General features: G+C 39.7%; 1 protein-coding gene across 1 annotated transcript; it reads left to right on the forward strand.

Annotated features, from left to right (window-relative positions):
* Positions 1 to 1,187: 1,187 nt before the first annotated feature.
* Positions 1,188 to 25,608, forward strand: LOC140240508 (vacuolar protein sorting-associated protein 54-like). The gene is made up of 26 exons (XM_072320615.1): positions 1,188 to 1,557; positions 2,588 to 2,862; positions 3,662 to 3,755; positions 5,060 to 5,094; positions 6,791 to 6,898; positions 7,914 to 8,056; positions 9,167 to 9,266; positions 10,139 to 10,281; positions 10,580 to 10,703; positions 11,287 to 11,394; positions 12,257 to 12,315; positions 12,990 to 13,086; positions 13,977 to 14,206; positions 14,806 to 14,938; positions 15,401 to 15,532; positions 16,439 to 16,488; positions 18,253 to 18,332; positions 18,678 to 18,716; positions 19,252 to 19,318; positions 20,363 to 20,468; positions 20,867 to 20,954; positions 21,623 to 21,744; positions 22,414 to 22,494; positions 22,795 to 22,902; positions 24,106 to 24,200; positions 25,134 to 25,608. The coding sequence occupies exons 1-26, from the start codon at positions 1,188 to 1,190 to the stop codon at positions 25,234 to 25,236; spliced, it is 3,090 nt and encodes a 1,029-aa protein (XP_072176716.1). The 3' UTR covers positions 25,237 to 25,608.
* The last annotated feature ends 1,875 nt before the right edge of the window (positions 25,609 to 27,483 follow it).

Raw genomic sequence — 27,483 nt, forward strand, 5'->3', positions numbered from 1 at the left:
CACTATTTTATCATCAAATTAAGTATAAGCATAGTTCATTAAATATTAAAGATATTAATAATTTTTAAAGGATATCTAATTTTTGTATTTTTCTAAAATAAATAAATACATATCTAAATCATTGTCATCCTTGGTTGCCAATTTGATTTAAATACCCTCTCGCCTCTCGCCTCATTCAACGTTGCGTACCCTACGACGGTAGTACTCATACAGCGTACTTAGCACACAGAGGGCCTAGGGAAGGGCAACCACACACATTTATACCGTTGCATTGAGTATCAGCTCTAACCCTTACTTTTACGTGGGGCCAACTAGCTGTTACGTGGACGTTCACTCTTCACTGCGCCAAACACACTCGGTATCGGTAGTCGCTTCAACATCTGATTTTGCCGGTCGCGGGTCGGGTCATACTCATCATCAGGCCAGGATCGAGTGCAGCGTGCCACGAAATCACAGGCGATTTGATCGGTTTCGGGAGTGGGCTAGGCCTACTTTGCTTAGTTAGCTTTGATAGTGTTAGTGCATATCGTGATATTTTCTGCTGCTGCTGTCCCGTAGGCTATCACCAATCAAGTAAACAGTCAGTCGAGTACCCGCACAGATATTCGCAAGCTGAGTGAAAACACGAACTCCTTTGCCTGGCTCATCATATCTAACGTTAGTCAACTATCTATGTGTCTGGACTAGTTCTGTTTGCATTTAATAGAGCCTATAATTCTATAGGCCTACAGAGAGTTTATAAATGTACCTGCTGCTGCAAGATCCTGTTTCCGAGTAGTGCTAGGCCAACATACAGTCACTCATAACTGTGTATACAGCTCAACTACTGCAGCAGCAGCACTGAAAAACAACACCAGTCCTATACTTACAGTAAATTTACCTGGCTACCTGGCTACGACCCTCATATCGCGGCGTCATACATGAGTGCAGTCTGGCTGTGATACCAGTCCTTCACCATGTTCATGGGCCTGGGTGCAGACTTATCGGTAACCTGGTCATGATTGATGATTTGAGGATCTTTCCTTGTGCAGTACCTGGACGTACATATGTGTTGATGGCATAGACATCAGCATGATCAATACATGTGTAGGCCTAGATCCATTATGTGGAATGAGTAACTTGTTTGGAGAAATAATCGAAAGTGTGGAAAGGAGAATCTTCCATCTGTGTGTAATGTGTGAAACAAGATGAGCGACGCTGCATCCAACGTGAATCATGTCGACCACATTGAACGTGGACGTGCAAGCATGCACAAGCAGGAACGCTATCATCATCTCAACCAGAATCCGATGGACATAGAGGAGAAAGCAAAAATCAGCAGCAGGTCGCAGCGCAGTATGACATCCACACCATGGCGGATGTGTGCTTTGTGCAGTATAAACATGAGGACCCAGACAGACTTTGCGAGACATTTGCGTGAAAAACACTGTGCCCGCGAAGGAGGTTCATTTGTGTGCCGCTACGGCCTGCACGGTGTCTGCCCAACTCTTCCTGTAGATGGTGTTAGTGACACTGACTATGAATATCACGTTGCAAAGGATCATATGAATGATGAAGGTACAAGAAGTGTAATACAAAATGACATCACAGCAGTATTTACAGTGTTAGAGAGTATGTTAGAAAGAGTTCTTCTTGGGACAGCCTCCCCAATACTCTACACTGCCTGACTCTTGCTAGCTTACGCATGGATACATCATACATGCACAAGGTGGTAATGGAGTATTCAAGCATTTTGGGTGGCTGTTCCAAAAGGAACTATGAGTCATTGACTTGCAGTTTTCAGTGTGCATCGATGTATGTATGTTGTTCTGCTGTACTCCTACTGTCGATGTTGAATAATGGTTTAGTGGCACAATGGCGATCCACACTGTTTAATTGGTTTTATTGTGTATATAATGAGAGAATTTAATGAGAATTTGACATTGGTGGCTTGTACCATTCTTTTAAATTGTCCTCTTTCCTGCAGGTTAAAGACTTCTGCCAAATTACATGCATGTAAATCATCTCTTGTCTCATACCATTGTATTGTGGAAATATAGGTCAATAGGTTGAGCATTTGTAGTGCTAAGAAAATGATGCATTGAGTACTAAAGATAATTTGACCGTCGATTCATGTCAGGACAGAGTTATAAGTTACTCTAGCCACAGTTGCCCCTTGGAGATGTGATGTTTTGCCAGTGAGTGCAATTATATCAAATTTCCTTCAAATTTTGACAACCATATTACTCAGCTCAACATGAAATTTATAAACTGTGCATGCCTTTGCTGCATTAACGAGAAATTTGTGTTGGTACTGATGCATTGTTTGTTTTTGTATCTAATTTGTTCCAATAAGTTATATAATTGTTGTATGGTTGTACTAGTATTATTTACTGTTCATGCTGGTTATGTAACAGTGCCATGAACATCATTTTTGATGGACTTCAACTCTTTATCAGAGGTCACTATTATTATTGCTATCATTATTATTATTATTATCATCATCATCATCATCGTCATCATCATCATCATCATCATCATCATCATTATAATCATTATTATTATTAATGTACTGCACCAATTTTGTGTTCTCATTATTTCACTGCAGGTTTTGCAAATAAAGTCAAATTGGCAGCCCAGTCAGACCCACCCACCTCCTCGGCTCCCTCTGTCATCAGTAACCAGCAGAAGTGGACTGTCCTGTCATCAGTGGTCAATCTGCCCGCAGTACTGAATGACCCAAGAAAGGTCAAACGTGAGACAGACTTTTTCACAAAGACGTGGGGCGAAGCCTTCGTGGAGAAGGCGGAGATTCCGTCATCTCCGTATGTGCCGCGGATATCACGGATTCACTTTGAGAAGTATCTGAGACAGACTGCCAGAGTGAGTTCCTGGAATGTGTTTGTGGGGTGGGGCGGGAGGAATAGAAAATGCTACTTCAAAATGTACAGCCTTCGAACAGTTTGATTCTACATGTAAATGCCATTTTATTTTGATGGTATTCTGAGATAGAATAGTGCTATTTGCACCTGTAAGAATATACCATTCTTCATGTGAGACAATACAATGACGCAAGTAGAGGATTACTTTTTTTGTGTGTCTATGAAGAACTATGAATGACCCATCTTATGAGTTGTCTGTTGTCACTGCAACATTGACTTGTTGAAATGAATATGACCATGCAATATGTTATGAAAGACATTTGTCACACTTGCCCTGAGCATTCAGGCAGTGTTCCCATATCTACAACAGGCAAGAGCTCTTTTTCTTTATGCCTCCACCCTAAGGGTGCCAGAGGCATTATGTTTTTTGGGTTTTTTTTTTTTTTTCCCAACAGTGAGCCAAGCAGGCACATGGATCCTTACTGTAAAAAGGAGAGATAATAAGAAAAAATTAAAACAAAAAGAAAAAAGCAAAACTGAACAAAACGAAACTGTGTTATCTGCAGAGTCGCTAAGTATTAAATGGCCATCAGATCTCTAGTGGTACCCTATATACACGTATTCACTTGCATACCTGCAGTACATATTTTTTTGTATGTATTATATACACATTTGCTTTATATCTCCTGTGGAATACTCATTTAGTGATGTTTGCACGTCTTCACCTCATGCCTTACCAAAAAGAGAAGGAAAAAAAGTATTAGTAATTTCCTTTCTTTTTCATATTACCTTTAACACAGAAACTGAAAGAGCAGAGGAGGCCTTCTGCAATAGACCCTCACACTCGGGACAAAGATGAAAGCCAAAACAGCTGTCTTGCCACCAGATCTAGAGGTAATTCCTGAACCCATGAAGATCAAGCAGCATTTAAGAAAGAGTAATAAGTGATAATCTGGCCACTAATTGGTGCAGTTAACATGACTTATTGAGTGCAAGTGTTGAACTGTTCAGTAGCTGGAATTGGTAAAATTGGTGTAATTAATTGTAATGCTAAAATTACACTATTTTTCCATACCTTGAAGCTTACTCAGTGCATACACTTTATTAGACTCTAGAGGTATTTACATGTATATTATGGCACAGTGATTCTGTAAGGAAAGCATTTGGCCGTGTGGTCAAAGGTTTAATTGGAATATTCAAATGCCACTACTTTCATATTTTGAACAAAGCTCAAAGTATAGTCATGAAAATTGGATATTACCAGTTAGTGGTTATTTGAAGAGGATGTAGACTGTAGGATCAAAGGGCAAGTGTCAAAAGTCAAGTAGCTTGCTCTCTGAAACAATTTAGCCATCCAAATGAAATCTCGTTCAAGGAATGTGTAAACACCTAATAGGGTGGTGCCATCAAACTTCAGAACATGTAATTTCAATTTTTTAGCAATCATGCATACTTGCCAATTTTACCAATTTGGGTGGTAGAGACTACCACTTTGTAGAGATTTTAGCAGGCTACTGATTTTTAACTGTAATAATGAATATGTACAGATTTTGTAGCAAACCTGCCATAAGATAAAATGAAAGTCACAATTCCCCTTCCTTGTGCATTGATTCTCTCAAAAACAACTACACTGTAGAATATTATGTTCATGCTTCAGATTGCATATTTTGAAGTTAACCCCCCCCCCCCAAAAAAAAAAAAAAACAACAACAACAACAACAAACAAACAAACAAAAAACACCAGACAGGAGGGTGCACACAAAGGTGAGCTTTGGCTAGGTCACTTCACTCCCTCGCAAATGTACACCTTCAGTGCTTCAAAATGTTGACAAATGTTAACCATGTGAAACTGTCATCCCACACTATCAAGATGTATGGGAGAATAATGCAATTTGGCGGAGGCAGATCAGTTGCCTTTATAGTGACATTTCTAGTTTTACCGCTCATTTGCAAACGTGAGGAAATATTTCGTAATATATTTTTGAAATTACTGTCCTAGTATCATCAAAGTGCTCCAGTGTGCTGTCATAGACCTCAAGCAATGTGCTTTATATGTAGACTTTCATATACAGCCCTCATAAATGTTGTACTGTGCATATTCAAACCAAGTTTCATTCACATTCATTCACATTTGCGTCTAATTTCCATTGCATTCCATCCAGGTAACAAAGTTTATTTTGTTTTGCTTTTATCAACAGAGCAAACTAACTCTGAGTTGCAACAAGTACCAAAGGTATGTATCACAGATTATTAAATATCTGATAAGATCAAATCTTTTTCCTTCCCCGCCCCACCCGCTTTTGTGACTTCACAAGCTTGAAGTATGGCTTATTAGACAAAACATGTTGTATGAATTATTATGATTATCAGTAGATATTTGTAGACCACTGAATGGCATGTGTGCACATTGACATTGTATGTACATGTGTAGGGCCTACTCACTGGTACAGATTAGCTGTGAAACATATCTCTTTTACCACATGTATGTCATTGAGACTTAATCACCTGCAGTTTTCTGTAATGTCTCACAGAGTAGTCAAGTATGAGCCGTCCAGCATGAAGACTTACTTGGTTGGAATGTTTTCAAATGTTTCTGGAGCCGATGACACACTAATGCTGCTTGCTTTACATATTACACTTTGTACATGTATGCCATAAAAAGCAATGTTTGTTTCATGTAATCTGAATGTAAGTGCATCATACATGTATGTACAATTGTAAGAGTGTTGAAACCTTCATTAAATACTACACATGTGACATCTTTGTGAACAGATTCTTAGTTTCATTTTTTTTTCCCCTCCAAATGTTCATTTATCATTATTATTGTTAGGATTATTATCATTGTTATTATTATCATCATTATTATTATTATTGTTATTATTATTATTAGTAGTAGTAGTAGTATTATTATTGTTGTCATCTCATTGTCATCATCATTATTATCACTATCATTGTTATTATTATCAGCATTATTATAAGTAGTAGTAGTTGTATTATTATAAGTTGTAGTAGTCGTGTAGTAGCAGTAGTAGTATGATATTCATCTTTGTCATCGTGGAATTTATCACCACAGCCTTCTATATATTACTTCCGTCATCTGAAACATGCATTTCTGCTCTTGAGTGACATGGTACTTTAATGCAGTGAATGTACAATGGGTACTGAGTAATGCAGTTGGTATCTTGATGCTTGGCATGACAGATATCCACAGTACCAGGAATGGCACTATTTTCACACGGGTGCAAAGTTCAGCATGCAAGTGTTCCCAGACACTAATTGCTTTAGCTGTATTCTCAATATATATCTGCTGGATATATTCTGTACATGTGCAGATATCAATACACCATGAGAGGTACTTGTATGCACCTGTCCTGTCACAAATTAATGAGCCATATAAAAATTGGCTGTATATTGATATCGGCCAGTCTGAATATCATGTTGTTTTTTGGTTTAATTTGTGCGTGTTTTTGTAGCCACTGTAGTTTCTGTAATCTCTCTTTGTTTTCCCAAATGCCTTCTATTACAAAATAAACTGGTATGTGATTGACACAATTTTTGTCATCAAATAACTAAAACTGAATCCAATCACACATGTTTTCCCTGGATGTAATTATGACTGGTTGGCCAATCCTCACATTATATTTATTGAGGATTATACCCATATTCTGCATAATCATGCATTTGAACAACCTTCCAGCATGTCTTAGCGCTGTGCTCAAACAGAAAGAGGCAAATCAGAAATATGTCTTGTATGGTTCTTCGCTTGATTTGTTTTTGTTTCTTTGTTTGTGTGTTTGTTTGTTGGGGGAAGCAAGTTATGCACATGCTTGTTACTCTGGACTAACCTTGGTCGTGCCCTCTTTTTTTATTTTTCTTTTCTTTTTTAAATAGAGAAGCATTGATCTGATTTTTCTTCTGCCCTGTTCCAGATGTTTTTCAAGGGCGAATTTGCTCTAGAGAATCAAGAAACTTTTGAAGCCGTGCTGCCATGGTCACAATTCAGAGGCCAGCAGTCCTCAAAGTTACTCCAAGAAAAGGTATCCATTGCTATGCAACATTTGAGTATTATGTACCTTAAAGATGTCTTGTTTTCTCACACTTATCTTGTGTTTAAACAGTCATTAGCAACCTGTATACTATTTTGCTGATCCTGCTTAGATACATAGGAAATAGATTTTCTGTAGGTGTACTTGTCTATATAGTATTGTGTCAAAATGTTCTGATATCAGTCATAAGCATGTAATTTTCTCATCATTATGAAAGCTACCAATTAGATAACATATTTTTGAATGGTCCCTTTTCCACTATTCAGTTGTAATTCTCATGTACTACAAGACGCTTAGAAACGTCAGTATGAAGCGCCATATAAATGCAATTATTATTATTATTATTATTAAGTAGTGCAAGAGGCACTTTGTATTCAAGTTGCCCATCTGTTTATGTAATTACGTCTCATTTCATTTTATGCCTTGGGAACAATTTCATGGAATATTGTTTGAATTGAATTATGTTTATGAGAACATATGAAGAGAAATTTTTGTAACTTTCTTATTAGTTGGAAGCCTGGTTCTTTACTAGACAAGGCTCTTTTCCTTTTTTGTGTCCATATCGGCCTTTTATGTCGCCCTTTTGTGTTCGTATCCACATAAGCCAACGAAAAAAGAACAAGGCAACTTTGGCACCGCTGCTGGTTCTAATGAGGTTCATGGTCCCCGCCCACTGGCCTGCCAGTCACGCGCATAGGGTCCAAATATAGCTTACGCATAAATGTGCTCTTCATGCTTTTACGTGCAGTAAGTCATGCTTGGTACTGTTAACAGGCGCTTCAGAGAGCCAATGGGAAATGTTCCCTTTGAACTTGTAACCGCCCATGCATATCATCTGCATTGTGATATTGATACAAATCATCCAAAAAATACCGGGCGGTATTTATGAAGCTGCCCTTCTGTTATTGAGCTGCAGTGGGCGTTATTGCTATGGAAAATACTGCCCAGGCAGCGGGATGGTTCCTTACCAGCCATTTACTTGATTCTCTGTGCCTCTTGTCTACAGCTGAGCCATTACCTGGACATGGTGGAAGTACAGATTGCCCGACAGATTTCGATGCGATCCAATGCGTTCTTCAGCGCCATGGCTTCCCATGATAAGCTGCAGGAGGACCTTGTTGCCACAGCCAAGGCTGTCTGTGATTTGAGGTAAGCACATGCTATGAAGCACAGACAGACGGACAGACTGACGGACACATGTTAAGCTATGAATTTCTGCTGCTGTAGTCTTAGCAAATGCATGCGAGAATTTACCAGGCTGAGTGATGTGTTTTTCTTCATTTCTCTGTTGTTTTGGGTGATGTCTTGCATGATTATTTGAATCTGTGTAACATAACACTGTTGGCAGTTACATTTCCCATTAAATGGCAAAGGTAGTTAAAGACACTATGAATTGCTGTTCAATTTTCAGTGCCAAAGACAGTCAAATAGAGATGTTTTTACTGCATCCTTTGTTTTCAAATGCTGTAAACTCTCTTGGACCCCAATGCCTGAAATTGCCATCGACATTTTACTATTACAAATTACCAAGACAATTGAGAGTGATAATCATGTCAAAATCTTTGTCAAAGTTGTGAATGCCAAAATTTGCCTGCTAAACATGGATTAAATGTAGATGAAAGCAACATTTTATGTGATATTGTGTGTGTGTGTGTGTGTGTTTGTTTTGTTTTATTTTGTTTTTGTTGTTTGTTTTTGTTTTGTTTTTGTTTTGTTTTTTTTTTGGGGGGGGGGCATTATAATCTTTTACACTTCATCCTTAAGCCACCATACAACATATTCCTGTCCTATCAATTTACTAACATTATAAACATGTAAGTTTTTCATCAAAAAAAATTATATATATATATCACTGTGTTGATGAATGCCTAATATGATGTTTGATGTGATATTTTGGTATATTAGTGGATCCTGTTTTCCACAACTTCTCCTTGATTGTTATCTTTAATGCTTTGTGGCAGTACCATGCATAAATGTGAAAGGAACTGTTCTTAAGAAAGCTTGTGTGCCAAATGAGTGCATCAAATCACACAATTTTCAATACAGTATCTGAAAAGGACAAGGAAAACAGGTACATGTAATTTGGATCACTATGTTCATCTTGCCATTAGATTTGAGTTGTACCAAGCTAGCACTGGCATTTATGAAGTAATATATGAACTTGTAATCTTCTTCTGTAATGCAGTGATGTTTACAGAAAATGATTTGATTTACATTGTGTCTCATGCTCATGCCTTTTATTTGTTTATCATTTCGCAGAGATAAAATCAACAACATCGATAAAGTTTTGGCAAAGGGCTCCTTGCAAGTCATGCGGCTGAAGATTTCCAGGTTAAACTATGTCAAAGTTTACAACAAGGTGAGTGTGGAACCAGCCTTACATTGCTTAAATCTCAAAATGTATTGTTTCACGCAGTGTAATAATTGCATAATCTTCTTTTCGGTCTATAGATCTTGGTGTCATACACATACTCTTGTTTTGTTTTGTTTTATCTGTGTTAGTATTCTTGTGTTAAAAGAGAGTATATGGCATCGTCTCCAACCTGAGACTACAGGTGTTCCAGAAAACAAAGCTGGACTTGGTAGTCAACATTGACTTAATACAAGAATGTTGTAGCTCCAGTACCTTTATCTGAATGACTGGAAGGGGTTATGATGTATTGCTCATTACAGCAAATTACGCCACCAGTGAATGGCCTATTTCAAGTGCAAATTTCCATGAAATGGCTCGACACTGGCTGTTCAAGGGTGAGAGTTAGTGCCCCCCCCCCCCCCTTGGTTGTACTGCAACTGTCATACTTAGTGACATATTTGCAGATCTCAAATGTAGAGTTGTGCTTTATTGTGAGGGAGTATGCACACATTGTACTGCACATGCTCACTGTTGCAAGATTCTAGCATCATCTAGACCTTTACCATGGAGCTTTGCAGACAGCTTAACAACAAAACCTTCTCTCCCTTTGTCATGCACTTCTGTTTTGTTTTGAAATATCCTCACTCTTTTTGAAGAAGGGAGCCAGCTAGAAAGTGTCTCAATTTTCCAAATATTTGGAGATGGTCTGATGGTAGATGCATTTGTGTGTGTGTTTTTTTATACTCTGGTCATGTTGAAGGACCTATCATCATTTTTGTAGCAACTGGTCACTAGATGTGAGATGCTACGTGTACATGCTTGATGCTCTACCAGATGCTAATGCCCCCTCCCCCCCCCCCTTCCACCTCTTTCCCCAGCTGAAACTGATGGCCACAGTCCACCAGACCCAACCCACCATCCAGCTGCTCCTATCCAATTCAGAGTTTGTCGGGGCCCTGGATCTCATCTCCACCACACATGAGATTCTCACCCAGGAGCTTGCCGGCATCCAGAGCTTCAGGTCAGACCTGCGTGTGTGTTCCTTAGTCTTCTACATGTTTGTGTGGGTGTCTGAGTCTGTGTGTGTGGATGTGTGTTTGTGTTGAATGGGACAAAGAAGTAAAATAAGGAAAGAACAAGAAAACAAAGAAAAGCTGATATAAAGCAATCAAGAGGTTGATTACTTTCTGTCTACCTGGTCCTCTGCCCAATCCCTTCACATGTTAGCTTCAGTCTTTGTTTTGGATTGATTATCCAGGCATCTGAGCTCAATCCCTTCACATGTTAGCTTCAGTCTTTGTTTTGGATTGATTATCCAGGCATCTGAGCTCACAGCTGATTGAGATGGAGAAACTGATTGACAAGATGCTGTGCGAAGAGTTCACAAGGTACACCTGCAAGGATCTGAATCGACCGTTGGATGACCCCACGCCAACTGAGGAGGTGAGAGGAGGGAGAGAAATAGAAAATACAGCAGCCTGCATTGTATTAACCCATTGAGCATATTCGGCAGGGTCTATGGAAAATGCTTGTTGTAGCAAAATCAGTCCGTCCTCAGCCGATTAAGATCTGATACCTTAATTGAAACTGAGATTATACTCACTTTTGCAAGGACTCTGAGGACGACAATGCCAATGACAATATATTTGTGCTAGAGTTCCCAGGCACTCAGCGTAACTTGCCATGGTTTTTCATGAGCATTCAGTAATATGTCCATATTTGACATACTGGTAGTTGCACAGGTACACTGTACCAGCCCAATCGGGTGAAGCAATGTATCACAGTCCAACAGGAATGCCATTGTGACACAATAGGGATTAAGGGAGATTAGGAAATCTTGTTCATTGACTATTATAGTTTCCAGACATCTGTACCAATTGGATGGCACTCCAGGGAGCCTGTGGCATTTGTAAACAAAGCACTCTATTCAAAGGGACTAACAGCCTCTTGTGTAATGATCCATGTGCATTATCCTTCATCCCTGGAAATACCATTCTGTGTTGTCTTGACCTCTTTGAATCCTTAGGATAAGTTGTCCTCTGTCATCCTGGGCATGATGAGGCAGAGGAAGTTCAGTTTCATTGATGTCTATCGGGAAGAAACCACCAGTGCCATCAAGGCAGTCATCAAGCAGGTAGCTGCAGAACCCTCTCTCTTGTTGGTGATTTAAAGGGATGGTATAGTTTTGGTTGAGATCGAGGATTCAGATTTCAACTTTTTGCAAGATAATTAGAAACCACTTATGGTAAAGAGCCTACAATTCTAAGAGGAATTGAACAGTTATTTGATGAGAATTAGTTTTGAAATGGCTAAGATATCTAGAAACAAGGAGGTCCTAAGGTGGGACCCATCTTTTATCAGGACCAATTTGTTTTACTTTGTTTTTGGATATCTCAGCCATTTCAAAACCAATTTTCATCAAATAAGTTTGAATTCCTCTTAGAATTGTATGCTCTTTAATAGTGGTTTGTAGTTATCTTGCAAAACGTTGAAATCTGAATCCCCCATTTCAACCAAAACTATACCATCCCTTTAACGAACTTACATTTGATAAGGATATCGGTACGTCTTCAGTCATTTCTTTACTGTTGATCAACCTCAAATGCTGTACAGGCTTGCTAATTTCCTTCAGTACTTTATTTCGGTGATGATATTGGGTGAAAGAACAAGCCAGGGTAGAAAGGCAGGATTTGAGGTGAAAATATTACATGACTTTTGAGTGTGAGTTTACCAAATCAAGAGCAAATCAGTATGTATGTAGTTTTGCAAACTGTAGTGGTAAAGAGTCAATCACATCATGTCAAATATTTATGTGAATTCCTACATCATTGCAAACAATTTTGACAAGCAGAATAAGACTAAACCGTTATTCGTTTGTATGACGAGTTATGGATGAGATGGCAACACAAGTTTTTTTTTTTTTCATTTTGAAAATAGAGCTTTCACATTTTATGTTGTACTTTCCATTAATTTTACATTTGATTACATTCCAACAGACTGTTGTGGAAGCTGTGTCTGAGGCAGAGACAGTTGACAGTGATGTAACACCATCAAGGTACAAGTTTGATTGTTCACACATGCTTTTTCTGTTTACTAGCTTGCAAGTTATTGAGGCCTGTCTGTATTCGTTCGTACATTGAAAGTCTTCCAGTTTCAGTCATATTTTCTCTGTGTAGTTGTGAGATGTACATTTCATTTTACCAATGTCCAAGTTCTGATATTGTTTCCTTGGCTGGAATTGGCTTGTTTGTAAAATAATGATGACGACCAAGTGAGGCCCCTTTTGAAATATCTCTGCAAGTAAAGTTTCATTGGCTTGAGTTTTCAACTCCATGATCCAGTGGAAGGCAGTTATTTTGCTGACATCAAGACAGTGGCCCCAGAGGTAGACACTGATGCATCTGCTGATGAAGAAAGCAGATGATGGCGTACAAACTCATATATAACCCACATATACATACAAACACAAAAATAAAAAAAGATGACACACTTTCGGGCATTAAGGCTACAGTGCAAACATGCCATAACTGCTTTTCATGTGTATTTATTATTATTTTTTAATAGATTTTCTATTCAATAGGCTGATAGGACTTCGTTTGGTAGTGCTAGTGTGGTTTGAATTTGCTGAAAGATTATTTTGGAAGAAGGACTTAGACCACTGGATAGTTTTACCAACCCATTTACTAGCTGGTGAATGTCATAGCCTGTCATCTTTTGTTTCATTCATAGTTTGTCAGAACAGATGAGACTGCTGAACTTCAGCCAGTGGCTAGAACTTTTCAACAGAGTCTTCATCAACCTGATGATACTACTCAACAGGATAGAGGTTTGTCTTCTCTTGACTCCTCACCACCTCATACATGTTTGCAGTAAAAATTACCTGCTGAAGTATGACTAGAAATGACATTATTATTCACCCAAAGTACAGTGACCTTTGATGACCGTTTACCTGTAATCATAATCATTCCACTGAAATAAATGCTTACTTATTTTTACATATTTCCTACCAAATTATATACTTCTGGAAATTCCAAGATGAAGTTACAGCTGAAAAGATGCCCAATTTACCGGTAGACAAAGTTCTCTGACCTTTGACCTTTTACATTGAAGGATCTGCCCAAAAATTGGATTAGAGCATATTCGCCTCAAGTAGCATACTTAGGCCCTGCACCAAGAAAATTAATGGGGCAGCTTTCCTTAAATCACGGTAAGAGTGAGATAAGGGAGGGATGAACAATCCTTCCCAAAAAACAAACAAACAAACAAACAAACAAACATGTGACTCGCTACCCTTCCAGACAGAGGCATTAAACAGTGTTTGATGATGATGTATATATGTATGTATGATATGTTGATTATAGGCATAGTGTCTTGAAATCGTTGAAGCCTCTTCATTATTATTACTGCCTTCCAATTGAACCTCTCCATTGTACCTGCCTTCAATATCTTCATTATCATTGATATAGTGAAGATGATAATGATACTACATTGATGAATGAATTGATAAATACAAGATTTAGACAAACAGACTGTTAACATGCATCATGGGGGAACAGAGAATATAGTTGTGCTTGTTGGAATATCACATGGCAAGAACGCATTTGGAATGTATAAAGTTCCAAGTTTAACACACATCTGAGACCAATGTACAGTCATCTGTAAGAGGAGTACTCTTAGGACAGTTTTCAAACTGATGCTGTCCCTGTGGTATTTCAGTACACGTATGGGATCATGAAGAGACTGGTCAATACAGCAGCTGGTCGTCCAGACACAGAGGAGAAGGGGCAAGGGGTGGTGAGCAGAGCAGGGCCCAAAGAGCAGGCCGTGAACGGGGCCGAGGGCCACCAGATGAACGGACTGAGCCCTGCCCCCTCACAGCTGGATGAGCAGTACAGTGATGATGGGCGGCTGGATGAGGTGGAGGAATGCATTGAGGCGGCTGACATGTGAGAACAAGCATTAGCTTTTTAAATTCCCAGTAAGAGAATGTTCCTACTGTGAGAGGATGAACAGAATTATCCACCATGAGAAGCTCTCTTTTGCTGTGCTCACTATGTGCAGTTGTTCCAAATGGAGAACTGTGATTTGGCAATTGTTTAATGGGAATGCTAACTCTCTGGTCCCAGCCACTCACTTCTACCCCAAGCTTAACTTTGTGTCCTTCTATCTGCATTTTCCTATCGTCATTCTCCTTTCAGATTCTGCTCATCTCTTGATTACTTCCCACACGCCATCTCTCTGCCTGACTGGAATATTCAATCTCATAGGCCATCATATGCCTTTTTTAAGCATGAATTTCGCTTGATATGTTATTGTGTCAATATTAAAGTTAAAATTCTTGGATTCATTGAGATGAGCATCACTATAGTGAAATCAACCTCTCCTGAAAACTGAAAAATGTAAATTACATTAAATTACATTGTATATGATCTCATGACCATTAGAGAATAACAGTCTGTCTTGATGTTATATGTGCATTGGTTTTGTGTTTTCCCCCTCCCTGCCACCTCCCATCCTCCCCTCCCCCAACCCTCCTTATGTCCAGGTTGCCTCAAGGTGACTACCTCATTGCACCCAATGAGCACGCAAAGTTGATGACTGGTCTACAGGACATGTTGGGGCTGGTGTGTGACTACATGCATGACCGCTGTCTCAAACTCCTCATCGCCAGAGGAAAGGTGAGTCAATCTACCCCCTGCTATGTGCTTTACAATTGTTCTAATAATAGCATAGTTAGAAAATACTACAAATTATATATTTTTTAAAACCCAACACTACAATTAACTGCAAAAAATATTGTTGAAATAGGTGTGTTTTTTAGTCTTGTCTTGATATTCTCTTGAGTTTGTGCAATACGAACAGAGATGGGTAAAGTGTTCCAGAGGGTGGGTGCCATGACAGAGAACAAACTTGAGCTGTGGTACGGAGTGCTGAAGCGGGGGACTTGAAGAAGTAGTTGTTGAAGAAATTAGTAATATATGTGCACGTGGAGATGTTGTGAATTTGTGACATCATCATGTATATTTGAATGGCAGAAAAGGAAGCATTAGATGCCAATTCACTGCCCTCGGATGTTGTGTACTGTACTCCTTCAACTTGTTGCCTACAAACGGTTTGTTTGTTTGTTTGTTTGTTTGTAGGATGGCTTCCTCGAGAGACTGAGCTCCAGTGAGTTTCTGACGCTCTCTCGAACTGTGAAGGTCTTTGTCGGCAACTGTGAGGAGATGTGTGGCCGCCGGAGCATCTCCCTCATTGGAGGCTTGCAGAATCAGGTGAGGCTTACCTTGCAGCTCATCAGTGAAATCTGTGGAATTATATCCGGAGAACAAAAAGTTTATGATAAAATGAAAGACACAAACAACAAGCAATTGACCGTCTGTATATTCAACTTCCTGTTGTGAAAGTGGAAAGTGAACTGCCAGATGTCAAGATGCTGGATGATGAATCTGTTCTCAAACTTTCTAGCTGCATAAATGTCACATCACAGACATATGTGAGATGTGTCTCTGATGTTTGTCATTCACTCACACATTGTATCTAGATTATAAGGTAACTGTCAATCACTTGATATGTTGTGATTTGCCTGTCTCTAGAGTAGCTCCTCAAAAGTCAGAAATCCAATTATGGTAGATAATGAGTCTTGGAAGTAAGCTAGTTTTTTGTCGAGCCCACCAGAGGTGCGGGGAGACTAGGGGATCACACAAACAAAAATCACTAATGCTGTGGTAAATTGTAATGGAATTTGCCTATTGGTGCAGAGATCAGTATGATTTCACCAATATTTTTTTTTTCTTTAAATAGAAATATTGTACAGTACTGGACAGTGAAATGTAATTCTGATGTGATGTGGGTTTATGACTGGGCATTCACTATTTGGAAAACAATTCTTCTATTACCTGGCGTATCTTTGCTAATGTTACCGCGGATACTGTTGCAGTTACTAAGGAACCTTGGGAGTGGATTGAGTGTGGATTAACCCTTTGTGTACTGTTAGTGCGGATTGACACACACACACATACACTCACACACACACACACACACACACACACACACACACACAAAAACAGTGTTGTATGCACTGACCGAATTCACTGGCAAAGAATGGGTTAAGCAACACTGGAATGAAATGACACAGACCCATATGACTATACCATTTTCCTTTTCTTTTTACCCTGCAGGCAGTGAAATTTGTCAGTAGATTCCATGAGGAACGGAAAACAAAGCTCAGGTAAGATTGTAAAAGCAGTCAATGTTGTGATACATTTTTAGTGTAATCCGTAATCCAATTGCCAATTGCCAATAGAGATTAAGCTCCGCCTTTAGCAACCATAGCGGATTCTGATTGGCTCTCTGAGAGAGTCAAATTTCCCGGGTACCTTCCTCGGAACTCGGTGTATGGAGCCGAATGCACATTGTGTTTCGCTCGGGTTTGTTTACCAGTACTTCTTTCAAGATGGCGGATACGATGATTACAAGCTGCTGGTTGCATGAGTATAGTGCACGTATTACTCAATGGCATCCACACGCTATGCCTGTGTGTATACGTCATAGGAGCGGGTGGCACTTTCCACATCTTTACAAATCACGTTTTCATAGCGGTTGATTTGTCTTGTAAATTTCGTCATTGGGACCCTTTCTAGGCAGAAACATGAAAAGGGTCACGCTTCCTCCTGTTTTTCTTTTCAAGCCATGAATGTGTTGCATTGTGCAGTAGACAAGCAAGCAAACAAACAAACAAACAAACGCTACTTAGTTTGGTGCAATTTTGACGTTTACTACAGTTTATTATTTGAATACTGGTCATTTATGACCACTCCTTTTCTCTCTTCTGCTGTCTTTTTTTAGTCAACCTGCTGTCATATTTACTACAAGCACAATCAAAAAGTCAGTTTCCGATCGTATGTTGCACGATTTGTGTGGCGATTTGTCAGTCTGATACGCTTAAACCATGTTCACTATCGTATCTATTTTTCACGTTAAGTTAGTGGTGCCTAGTGTTGCTGTTCACTTTTTGTTTCACTTCCGTTGTCGAACATTGCGGTGGAAAAGCTCCGATAGAAAGCCAAACGAAGAGCATACACTAAAGACCAAGCATACTGATATCTATGGTAGCAACAACAATGGAGCATGCATGCGTGGACAAAACATTTCCGACACGCTGCGAGGCGTATCGCCGAAAGCCGAACTATGTAAATGTGTGCGACGCACTATCCAATCGCACGCGAGATGCCTTGCTGTAGCAACACTGGGCATATGTGGCGCGGCGTTCGAAAGAAGATTGAAACTGACGAGTGCGATCCAACATAGGGTGTTTAAAATTCAATTTTTGGTAGGAAAAACTTAGTGTTATGCTGTGAAATTTAATGTGGATGTACAAAACATATCAAAGATTCAATTTCTGAAAAAACCCCAAATCGACAAAAATAATGGTTTAAAATCTCTGTACCCCGCCTAGGAGGAAATTTGCTCTTGCGACTTTTGCCTGAAACCGTTGTAACGGGTCACATATGACCATGATGTTGGTACATCAATGGTGGTGTCTAAAGTTTCTTCATGAGTTACTTTCAGCCAGCTAGGTAAAATGTGATTTCGTATTTATTACTTGAGTTTGCTGAAGTTATTCAGCATGTGCTTACCATTACATATATTCTGACACATCCTTTGCTGTTTCTGTGTCAGTCATTACATCAAGTTTTTGTGGATGTAAAATAAGAATTTATAGAACTTGTATTCACATAGTAAACAGGAATAAAATATGCTGATGATATCTAATGATTTTTGGTAATAATAACAAACTCAAAATGCATGTCAGTAACTCTTTGCTACTGCAATCACCAATAAAGCCAAGTGATCATTGTTTAAATGAAAATACAGTATTCTGACATTCTGCCTTATCAAAAGCTATGTACATTATGTCAGCAACAGCACAGTTTTCTGTTACTAAAAACTATGACGAAGGTATTTCCTTTTGCTCTAAATATATTCGGTGCAGCTTGATTCTCGACAGTGAAAGGTGGAAGCAGGCAGAAGTTCCATATGAGCTACAAGAGCTCCTCACAGCTTTCTCCACTGGTAAGAACCTAGTTACTCCTCACCGCTTATGGATTATTTTGATACCAGCACATTAGGGAGTGCCAAAGCTGTTGTCGATATTCATATTTCATATTATTACAGATCTGCAGTCTGTGTCATGTTCTGTTACTTGTCTGATCACATTATTCACTAAGTCAGGTTGGAGAGTTTGAGCTCATGACAATCTTGTTTCAGTAATCGCTGTGTGTTGGGAGTTTAACTGGGAACCTCATATTTGAATTTAGTTTTTTCCTCCATCCTAAAGTTTTTCTGACATGTCAGCGTGTGTTTTCTCTGGTACAAATTGTCAAATATATTTGTCTGTTCATGTGTTTTTGATTATAGGACAAATTTCTCTGGACCTCCTAGCGAAGACAGATATGGGTAAGTGCACGACTGTATGAGAGAGATAGCAGTAGTAAGATAAGATGCTGGTTTTAATTGATTAGGTGTAATTATCAGAACAAAGCTGGACCCTCAAATGCATTCAGTGGGGGTGTAATTTGCTGAAATGTTTGAAGTCACCACTAATGATTCATAGATACATAAAGCTAGTCAAAATGTATTGTTCATACAGAGTTTGTTATTGTTGTTGTTGTTTTTTTTACAAAATATGCTCACAGTGCAGATGCTAACATTTGATGAGAAAACTTCAGCCTGATTTTGTCTTACAGTTTGACCTGATTTCTTTTACACCCACTTATAGTACTATGCTGTCATATATAATTGAATATTTACAAAGGTTGAGAACACACCTTTGATAATAGAAGAAAGAACAGGGACTCTAATTAAGACTGAGGTAGATAGAACAGACAAGCACATCCAATCATGATAACGTGGTAAAGATAACAATGCGCTCTTGGAGATTAATATTTCCCACACCCCAATCTTTTGCTTTCCTAAATTGCTCCCTTTCCAGGTAATGGTGGTGAAAGGAAGGCAGTGGACTGTGTAGATGTTAACGGCTCAAAGTATGCCGTTGTTGGGTGAGTAAAACATGCAATTTAAGTTAGCCTATGGATTAATGATATAAAGCTATTGTAGCTTAATGGAGAAGATGGCTGTCTCTCAATTAGAAAGTCCCTGGTTCAAGTCTTTTGGCAGCAGTGGTTGTGCCATAAGGTGAGGCACATCCTGTCTCTGAAAGGAGTGTGTGTGTGTGTGTGGGGGGGGGGGGGGTGAAAAGGTCCTTCTTCAGTAAAACCAGAAATTTTTGCAAGGAGCCAAGATTCATGAAAGTTTCTTGCATGCAAAAGTGTTTGTCTACACAATACATTGAATGCCAGCAGTAATTCGTGAAAGTTTCATGCCGTGCAAAAGGCTGGTGGCTCCAATCCGGGAAAGTTTCATGCTGCGAATTTTTGTGGTCTTACAGTATTCTTGACATTGTTTCGTGCATGCTGGGGATAACATTGTTTAGCTTTGTATCTGCATCTTTATTTCTACACTCCTGCTCTTCTTTTGTTTCTTGCTTGACAATGGCTTAGGGTATTGGATAAGGTTGTAACATACAACAAGTTGTCTCCACATTATCGAACTGATGAATTTTGGACCACTGATAGAAAGGAGAAATAATTCAGGCAAGATGATCAATGCAAATGCTTCTCTATTATCTGTGTAATGTTGTGTGTATGAAATAGGTTTCTATCTCTTCTTCTTCTTCTTCTTTTTCTTCTTTTTCTTCTTCTTCTTCTCCTTCTCCTTCTCCTTCCTATACTTCTTTTTCTTCCTCTTCTATGTCATTTTTTCTTTTTCTGATTCATATCACTGATAATCTGTTACTTGTCATTATGTACTAACATTATGATTGCTATTACATTCTCATAAGCAGAAGTGGAGACAGAAGTAATAGTAGTGATAATAAAGAAATAGTAGCAGTAGAATTAGCAGTAGTAGCAGCAATAATAGTAATAGAAGGTAGCTGCAGTAGTCATTGTAGTAGCAGCAGTAGTAGTAGTGATGGTTACAACAGCATCATAATCATCATCAACATCATTTTCATTCTCGCCTCCATCACTCCATTCTTCCAGGACTGTACTGCTGCTGCTGAAGATGATTGCAGAGTACTGCCAGTGTGCGCGGGACGTGCCCACAGCCACGGCTGATCTCCTCACCAGGGTGGTGGAGCTCTTACAGGTTAGGCAGCTGTCTCCCTCCTGACCCAGGCTGGGTTGAAGCCAATTAGCAACCATACTGGCAATTTGAATGATTCTCCATCTTTGACAAGACAAACAAACAAGTAGCCTAAAATACAGTCCTTTGCGTAAATATTTACAGTCTTCTGTGCTTTGCATGTATATCTTTTGGGTTCCTTGATCTCCAAATTCAAATTCAGCAAAGATGTCAAACTCAAAAATCTTCTTGAATTTGTGAAAGAAAGGCAGAAAGGACACCAAAAAGATAGAGGGTTTGGGATGTTATTTTTCGTGATAATCAAGGCATGATACTCACTGTTATCTAGTGACTGAAATGTCAGTAGTTTTGAATATATTCTTCAATGTTTTTTGCTTCTTCTTCTTTTTTTTTTTTTGCAGATGTTCAATTCCAGATCATGTCAGCTCATCTTGGGCGCAGGAGCACTCAAACTTGTCGGACTCAAGACAATCACAACAAAAAACCTTGGTAAGGCGTGGAGCATTCCCGGACCTCTATCTATACACTTGTGACTTTCCATGACATCACCTTAGCTAGCTTGATGGAATATTTAGACATTCAGCGTGCTAAAGGATGAAATGTTTTAATCATCGACTACTGCCAGCTCAGAACCAGAAAGATACATTTTAGTACTGCCACACTCTGCTCAGGTCTTCAAATTTCATGCTATGCATCAGATTTTTGTGAAATATTCATTGTTCCATATGCTTTGGCAATATATGTTTTCTGAGTCAGTTAAAATTGAGGTGAAACTGGCATGAGTTTCTCAGTTGATTGAAAATGTTTAATTGTACAAAGCCTGCTAAAATTGTTAGATGAGCATACTAAACCACATCATCCCTGTTTGGTTTCATATCCCATGATTTTCATGTACCTAAATTCAGGTCACCGTTTCATGAAAGTTGTCAGTTCTGACGAGTTGTTAGTTTCTGACAATAACCACAGTAGCAGTCAGTGACCAGAGCTTTTCAGCCAATCAAAAGCAAGGATTTTATGGAGATTGTCAGACAATGATAACTTGTCAGGGCTGACAAATTTCACAAAATGGTGCCCAGAAATCAGATATCCTCTACTTGTAAGATCTGTATAGAAAGAGACTATTGTTGATATGAACTCTATATTTTACCTTCCCGTAGCACTCACATCTCGCTGTCTGCAATTGGTGGCACTCTACATTCCAATCGTCAAGGAGTTCTTCGCTGACCGTCTGTCTCTCAAGCAGCAGACCCTTCTGAAGAGCTTTGACAAAATCTACAAGGTTCGTGCCTTGCCTCTGAATAACGGTGATGTTCAGCATGACTGTAATGATGTGATTGATTGAATTCTCATGTGAGGTATTCAATGCAGTTTCAACGACCCTCTCCACGGCAAGCTTTAGGCCAACCTCAAGTGTAATGTGAATGGTAATGGGGGTGTGAGGCCAGCCCTTATTAGGGACTTCCAGCAGTGGTTTCCTGACAGAAAACAAGTGCACAACTGTGAATGCTATCTAGTGGTAGTTACATGTTTGCATGTGTAATCACACCGGCACAAAGCATGAATATTGGCTCAGTGTATCAAGTCATCACACAGCACATCCATCTTTTTCCAGATTTATTGCTGCAGGTGTAAAAATTGGGGGTAAAAGATGCTACTTGGGCTTGCCGTCTGGTGCATATATCCTCTTCTGTGTAATGGCGATATGTTGAGCTTCCTTAAATTTCATTCTAACATGCGTTTTCTCCAAGAAGTTATTCTTGTAGTAGTTTTCTGACAGCAAAATCACCTGCCCTTTTGTGTATGTGTTTTCTTTTTTCATTTGTTCTTGGCTTGTTTTGTTTTAGTTCTTGGTTGGAATATTTCAGCACATTTCCATGACGTCAGTGTATCACTTGAAGTTGGTCATAACCTCATCCTTGTTGATTTTCTTTCTTCAATTCCCTGACAGGACTACAATGACCATGTGCAAGAGATTTCCAGCAAGCTTGTTGCCATAATGGATGACTCTTTTCGGTCATGCCTCTCAATGGTGAGTATGCATACCAAACCTATGAAGTGATAAGTTTCATGAACTTCGATCTTATTGTCATTCAATCTGGGCTTGATCTGGCTCTGTTTATGATTCGTTGCTGCTTGATCAGAGTACAGTCTTGGCAGTATGTACCTCTGCATGGGCTTAGAATCTAGACTTAGCCTCAACTCAGTTCTGGTTAAATGTCGATGTGAGTCAAGCTTCAGTAATTCCAAAGACGTCTTTGAATTTGAAGGAATGCTTCTGTCATTTTTTAAAGACTCTTGATTACTTTTCTGTGTCTCTCCACCCCCACAGTGGGAGGTCAAAGCTCCCGTCCCTTCATCCTGCTTCAGAGAGATCTGCAAGAGGATCCGAAAGCTGTACGAAGCCATCGCTGACCTCCTTCCTCCTGAGCAAATCAAGGTGGGGCAAACCTGTCTGTCAGATTTACTGTATATGCCATTTATTTAGGGAGTCTATTTTTTTTGCAAGTCAGGACTTCCCAACAATTTCTGGAGTGATTAAATTTGTATTCAGGGAGTACGGTAGTAAATGGAGAATATATGCGTGCACTTTGAAGTCATGTCGGGGTATTTTTGCATGTTGTTCAATTCCTGAATAGCACCCGACTCGCGAAATTCATGAAAATAAAAACTTTGTGAAATATACGGTGTATACAGTTAATTTCTTTTGCTCACAGTTGTGACACACTGCTTTCTACTGTATCTCACTAATATGTATGTGTGTGTGTGTTTGAAGGTAGGGAGGGGAGTGGTGGTAGTAATTTGGAGATAATAAGCAAAACATTAAATTTGTAGCTGGGGATTTTTGATCTGTCATTCCATTTTTGGTGGCTGTTTGATCTAAAGTCCAGACAGGAGGAAAAATTGCCATAGGTTGGGTTTAAAGGGGATGGCTAGTAACTGATCAGTGGGAATCAGTGGGAATGCTGGGGGATGATTGTTCCAATCCTTGTGGGATTCATTTAAGAGTACATTATGTATCTATTGTTGTGTGAAAATTATTTACTTCAGAATGGTCTCATATTCAAGTAATGTGCAGTTTAATGTTTCCAGGTTGGCATGCCTGTACAGTGACGGGGCAATTAAGCAATTAATTAAGCATCACCCAGCATTCCCACTGATTCCCACTGATCAGTTACTAGCCATCCCCTTTAAGGTCGGCCTGAGGATTCAAAAGCTGTATGCAGCCACTCATTTTCTCATTCCCTCATGTGCTTGTTTGTGTGTGAGGGGGAATATTACCGAAGGACTAATGGGAACTAGTGCTCTTGCACAAAAACTTGTTCCTCGCTAACCCTTTTTATGCAGGTAGAAAGGAGGGATAATGGAAAATTGCTACAGGATAGTGTAAGGTCTGCTAGAGAAGCTTTACGAAAGCTTTACAAAACCATACCTAACCCTCTCCATCCAAGCATGCATGGGTCAGCATTTACAAGTGAAGAATGCTTTAACCATTGCTACATCTCAATTTTGATCACTTGATGCAAACACACTGAGAATGATACCTCAGGCAGATTTGGGGAACGTAAGTAATTAGAAATCATAACTTTGATACTGTACTTACTTTCCACTGATGAGTAATTCATATCTATATTTGGCACAGGTCCTCTTCACGAGATTGAATGTGTCATTCAAGACCAGACTGAAGGAACAGCTTATACACCTCAATGTAGAGAACAATGGGGGACCCAAGCACGGGTATGTATGGCTGCAATGTCATTGTTGCATGCACTCTGTAATAACTTTGTATTAATATTGCTCATGAATATTCATGACATGCAGATTCATTTCGCTTGTGGAAGTAAATGAACCCTTCAACCAGCCATATTACTGTAATCCAGTGCGACAGTCCAGTGGACCATGTAAGTGGTTCTTGGCAACCCTGTGTTTGATGGACTATCCTTGAAGTGTGAAATATATTCTGAGGTGATGGAGGAGCATAGCCAGGCGTGAACCGAAATTGATGCATCAACAGAGCCTCCAAGTCTACCTGATGCTTTGGGAGGCTCCCTAATTTTTTATTTATTTCTTTTTTTAATTCATGTGCTGACAAGAGGATATGGAATATATGACTACTGTATATGCCGTTATTTTCGCGTACAGATATTTTCGTGAATGACAAGGTCGTAGACATTTTCGCGAGATGTTGTTTTCGCGAATCGACGCCGACGCTTACGTTAATGCTCTATTAACAAAGCGCATGGAGACAATTTTGCGTGTTGTTAAATTCGCGATCCAACTGCAATTTGCGAAAATTAAACCCTCGCGAAAATAACGGCGTATACCGTATATGATTTGGGAAATCATTTTGCCTGTGGAGATGCATGTAGCACACAAGTATCTCTCTGATTGCTCTGTGACACCCTCCTGATTTTGATAAGTCAGTGTTGGCAGCCCTAAATGATTAAGATGCTATATACCCTGGTGTTAAAATATGTAATCCTACTCCTGTTACAGTTGACTATAGTGAGTTTCCCCAGTGGGAGTGAAGCATGTTACACATCCTATCATACTAAGACTTAGAATTGTTCAAGCGTAAACTAGGACTAGAACTAGGACTAGGACTAGGAATTATTCAAGTGTAAACTAACTCTGTTTCGTCCTCTGGGCTCTATCTACCTTCATTTCCAGGCTTGTGACATCTGACCTTGTGTTCTACTCGGAGTTCATCAAGTCGTTGGATGGTCTGGGCGACATCGTCGATGACATGGAAGACATCTGGTCATGGAGGTAGCACACGATACCACAGGCCCTGGAGGAGAGCCAGCAGAGCTAGTCACTAAATCTTCGAGAAAGTGGGTGGAGTTGGGACTTCCCCTTGGAAGAATAACATGAAGTGAAGGTAGTTGGGAAAGTGAGAAGGTTGGCCCAGGAGGGACGAGGAGAAAACCGGAGTCTGAGATCGGAGGGGCTTCGAGTGTCCCTCTTCCTGTCAGTGTCATGATTACACAGTTTGGATCAGTGTTCAGTTTGTGAGGTTTCATCCCAATGAATGTGCTGCCCTCATGCCGCCTTTTGAGAGACCAGTTGGGGTGAAGAGATCTCAAGACTTTTGTCAGGTATAACTGTACCCCTGTGCAGCAAAGCTTGTAGAGCTAACCCCATTCATCGCCCACCCATCACCTCCCAGTTCTTCTAGCATCGCTGCACTAGGAGTAATGAGTTCAGATGGGTGGCTGACAACGAGAAGTTAGCATCTCGACAAACATTTTTCTCTATATGTGGGACATCAGTATATGGGAAGATAAAACATTCTCTTGATTGATACCAACATTATCCTCATTCAGAGGACATTAGAATATGAATGTATGGGTGGAAGGCGTGATGCTGGAGAAGTCTATCTTTCCATGTCTACAATACAGTGAGTACTATTGGTATTGTTTGAGAACAAAACCCATGATTTCTGTGGAGATATAATGCCTTGTAATCAAAACATTGTCAGTACAGTCAGTTGAAACATGGCAAGAGTAACAAAATCATGCGCAAACCAGTGCAACCTAAAAAGAATTGAGACAATCAAGTATGTGAGACACAAAACTTGATGGACACCATCCTTTGCCTACGTCCGATGGGAATGCAATCTGTTTCCCAGTTGGAAATAGGTAAATGTTGTCCTCTCACAAAGGAAGCCATGGTTAATCCTTACAGTCAGAGACTGAGAACAATGAATAGATAAAGGGCCTTATGTAGGCAGAAATGTACTGTTTGCATAAGAAGGCGCTGACAGCCTTGTGGACTGTGCTCCACAGACAAATTGCCCCTGTGTTTTTGTTTTTGTTTTGTTTTGTTTTGTTTTTTGCTCTTTTTTTTTGCCCTGATGGTATCACAAGAGAACCTTTTCTCGATATTCCAGGTCAAATGAAGTAGTGTGTCCACCAACCAGTGAGTGGTCACTCTAATTAGAGGTCCAAGAGGAGAAAGTTTGAGAGAATTATAGATTTATGCAGCAGAGAGAACAAACTGTGTGGTCAGATGAAGTAGAATGGGTGTTAAAAGCATGAATGAACCCTTTGACCATGGTATGCCTTGTCTACCAAGACATACTGTAAAAGCTAGTATTTTTGCAAGGGCTTCATTTTCAAAGATTTCACGAATCACTGCTGGGCCGTGAATTTGACAACATGCAAAAGATATTGCGAACAGACGGTCGTCATTGCACTTACGATAGCCTCGGTGTCACATCGCGAAAAACAACATCTTGTGAAAATGTATGTGACCTCAGGGGCGGATCCAGGAATTCTGTAAGGGGGGGGGGGGGGCATGACTAATTATTTCTGGTGCCACTTCCGGGTTTCATTTCATTTTTTTTTTCTTTTGTTTTTAACGAAAAATAAAGGGGGCGTGCGCCGGTTGCGCCCCCCCCCCCCCCCCTGGATCCGCCACTGGACCTCCTCATTCACAAAAATATCTGTTCATGAAAATAACAGCTTTTACAGTAGTACTTGCTTGCATGTGCGGTCTATCATGGGAAGTAGTTTTTATGCCTCCGCCACGAAGTGGTGCCGGAGGCATTATGTTTTCGGGTTGTCCGTCCGTCCGTCCGTACGTACGTCCGTACGTCTGTACGTATATCCGTACGTCCGTACGTACGTCCGTCCGCATTCGTTTACGCGATAACTTGAGTAATATTGACTGGAATTTTACCAAACTTGGTCCAAGTATAAAGTATGATGGGGCAATTAATTGATTAGATTTTGGGTGAAATCGGCCAAAGGTGAAAGGTCAAAGGTCAAGGTCAAATCATTAAATTGTATCTTTTTACGCGATAACTCAAGACTGGATTCAGCAAATTTCACCAAAATTTGTCTGAGGATGATGTATGATGGGACAATTACTTGATTAGGTTTTGAGTGAAATTGGACAGAGGTCAAAGGTCAAAGATCAAGGTCAAATCCTAAAATTTATCTGTTTACGTGATAACTCTAAACTGGATGAAGCAGCTTTCACCAAACTTGGTCCAAGGATGATGTATGATGGGGCA

Source organism: Diadema setosum, chromosome 1 (assembly GCF_964275005.1).
Source record: "Diadema setosum chromosome 1, eeDiaSeto1, whole genome shotgun sequence".
Taxonomy (NCBI): domain Eukaryota; kingdom Metazoa; phylum Echinodermata; class Echinoidea; order Diadematoida; family Diadematidae; genus Diadema; species Diadema setosum.

Excerpts from the sequence above, each read along its gene's own strand:
- LOC140240508 (XM_072320615.1), top strand. The coding sequence starts at position 1,188 with ATGAGCGACGCTGCATCCAACGTGAATCATGTCGACCACATTGAACGT. Across the intron at positions 6,899-7,913 it reads CAAAGTTACTCCAAGAAAAG|CTGAGCCATTACCTGGACAT; the intron begins GTATCCATTGCT and ends TCTTGTCTACAG. Across the intron at positions 22,903-24,105 it reads TTCCTCCTGAGCAAATCAAG|GTCCTCTTCACGAGATTGAA; the intron begins GTGGGGCAAACC and ends TATTTGGCACAG.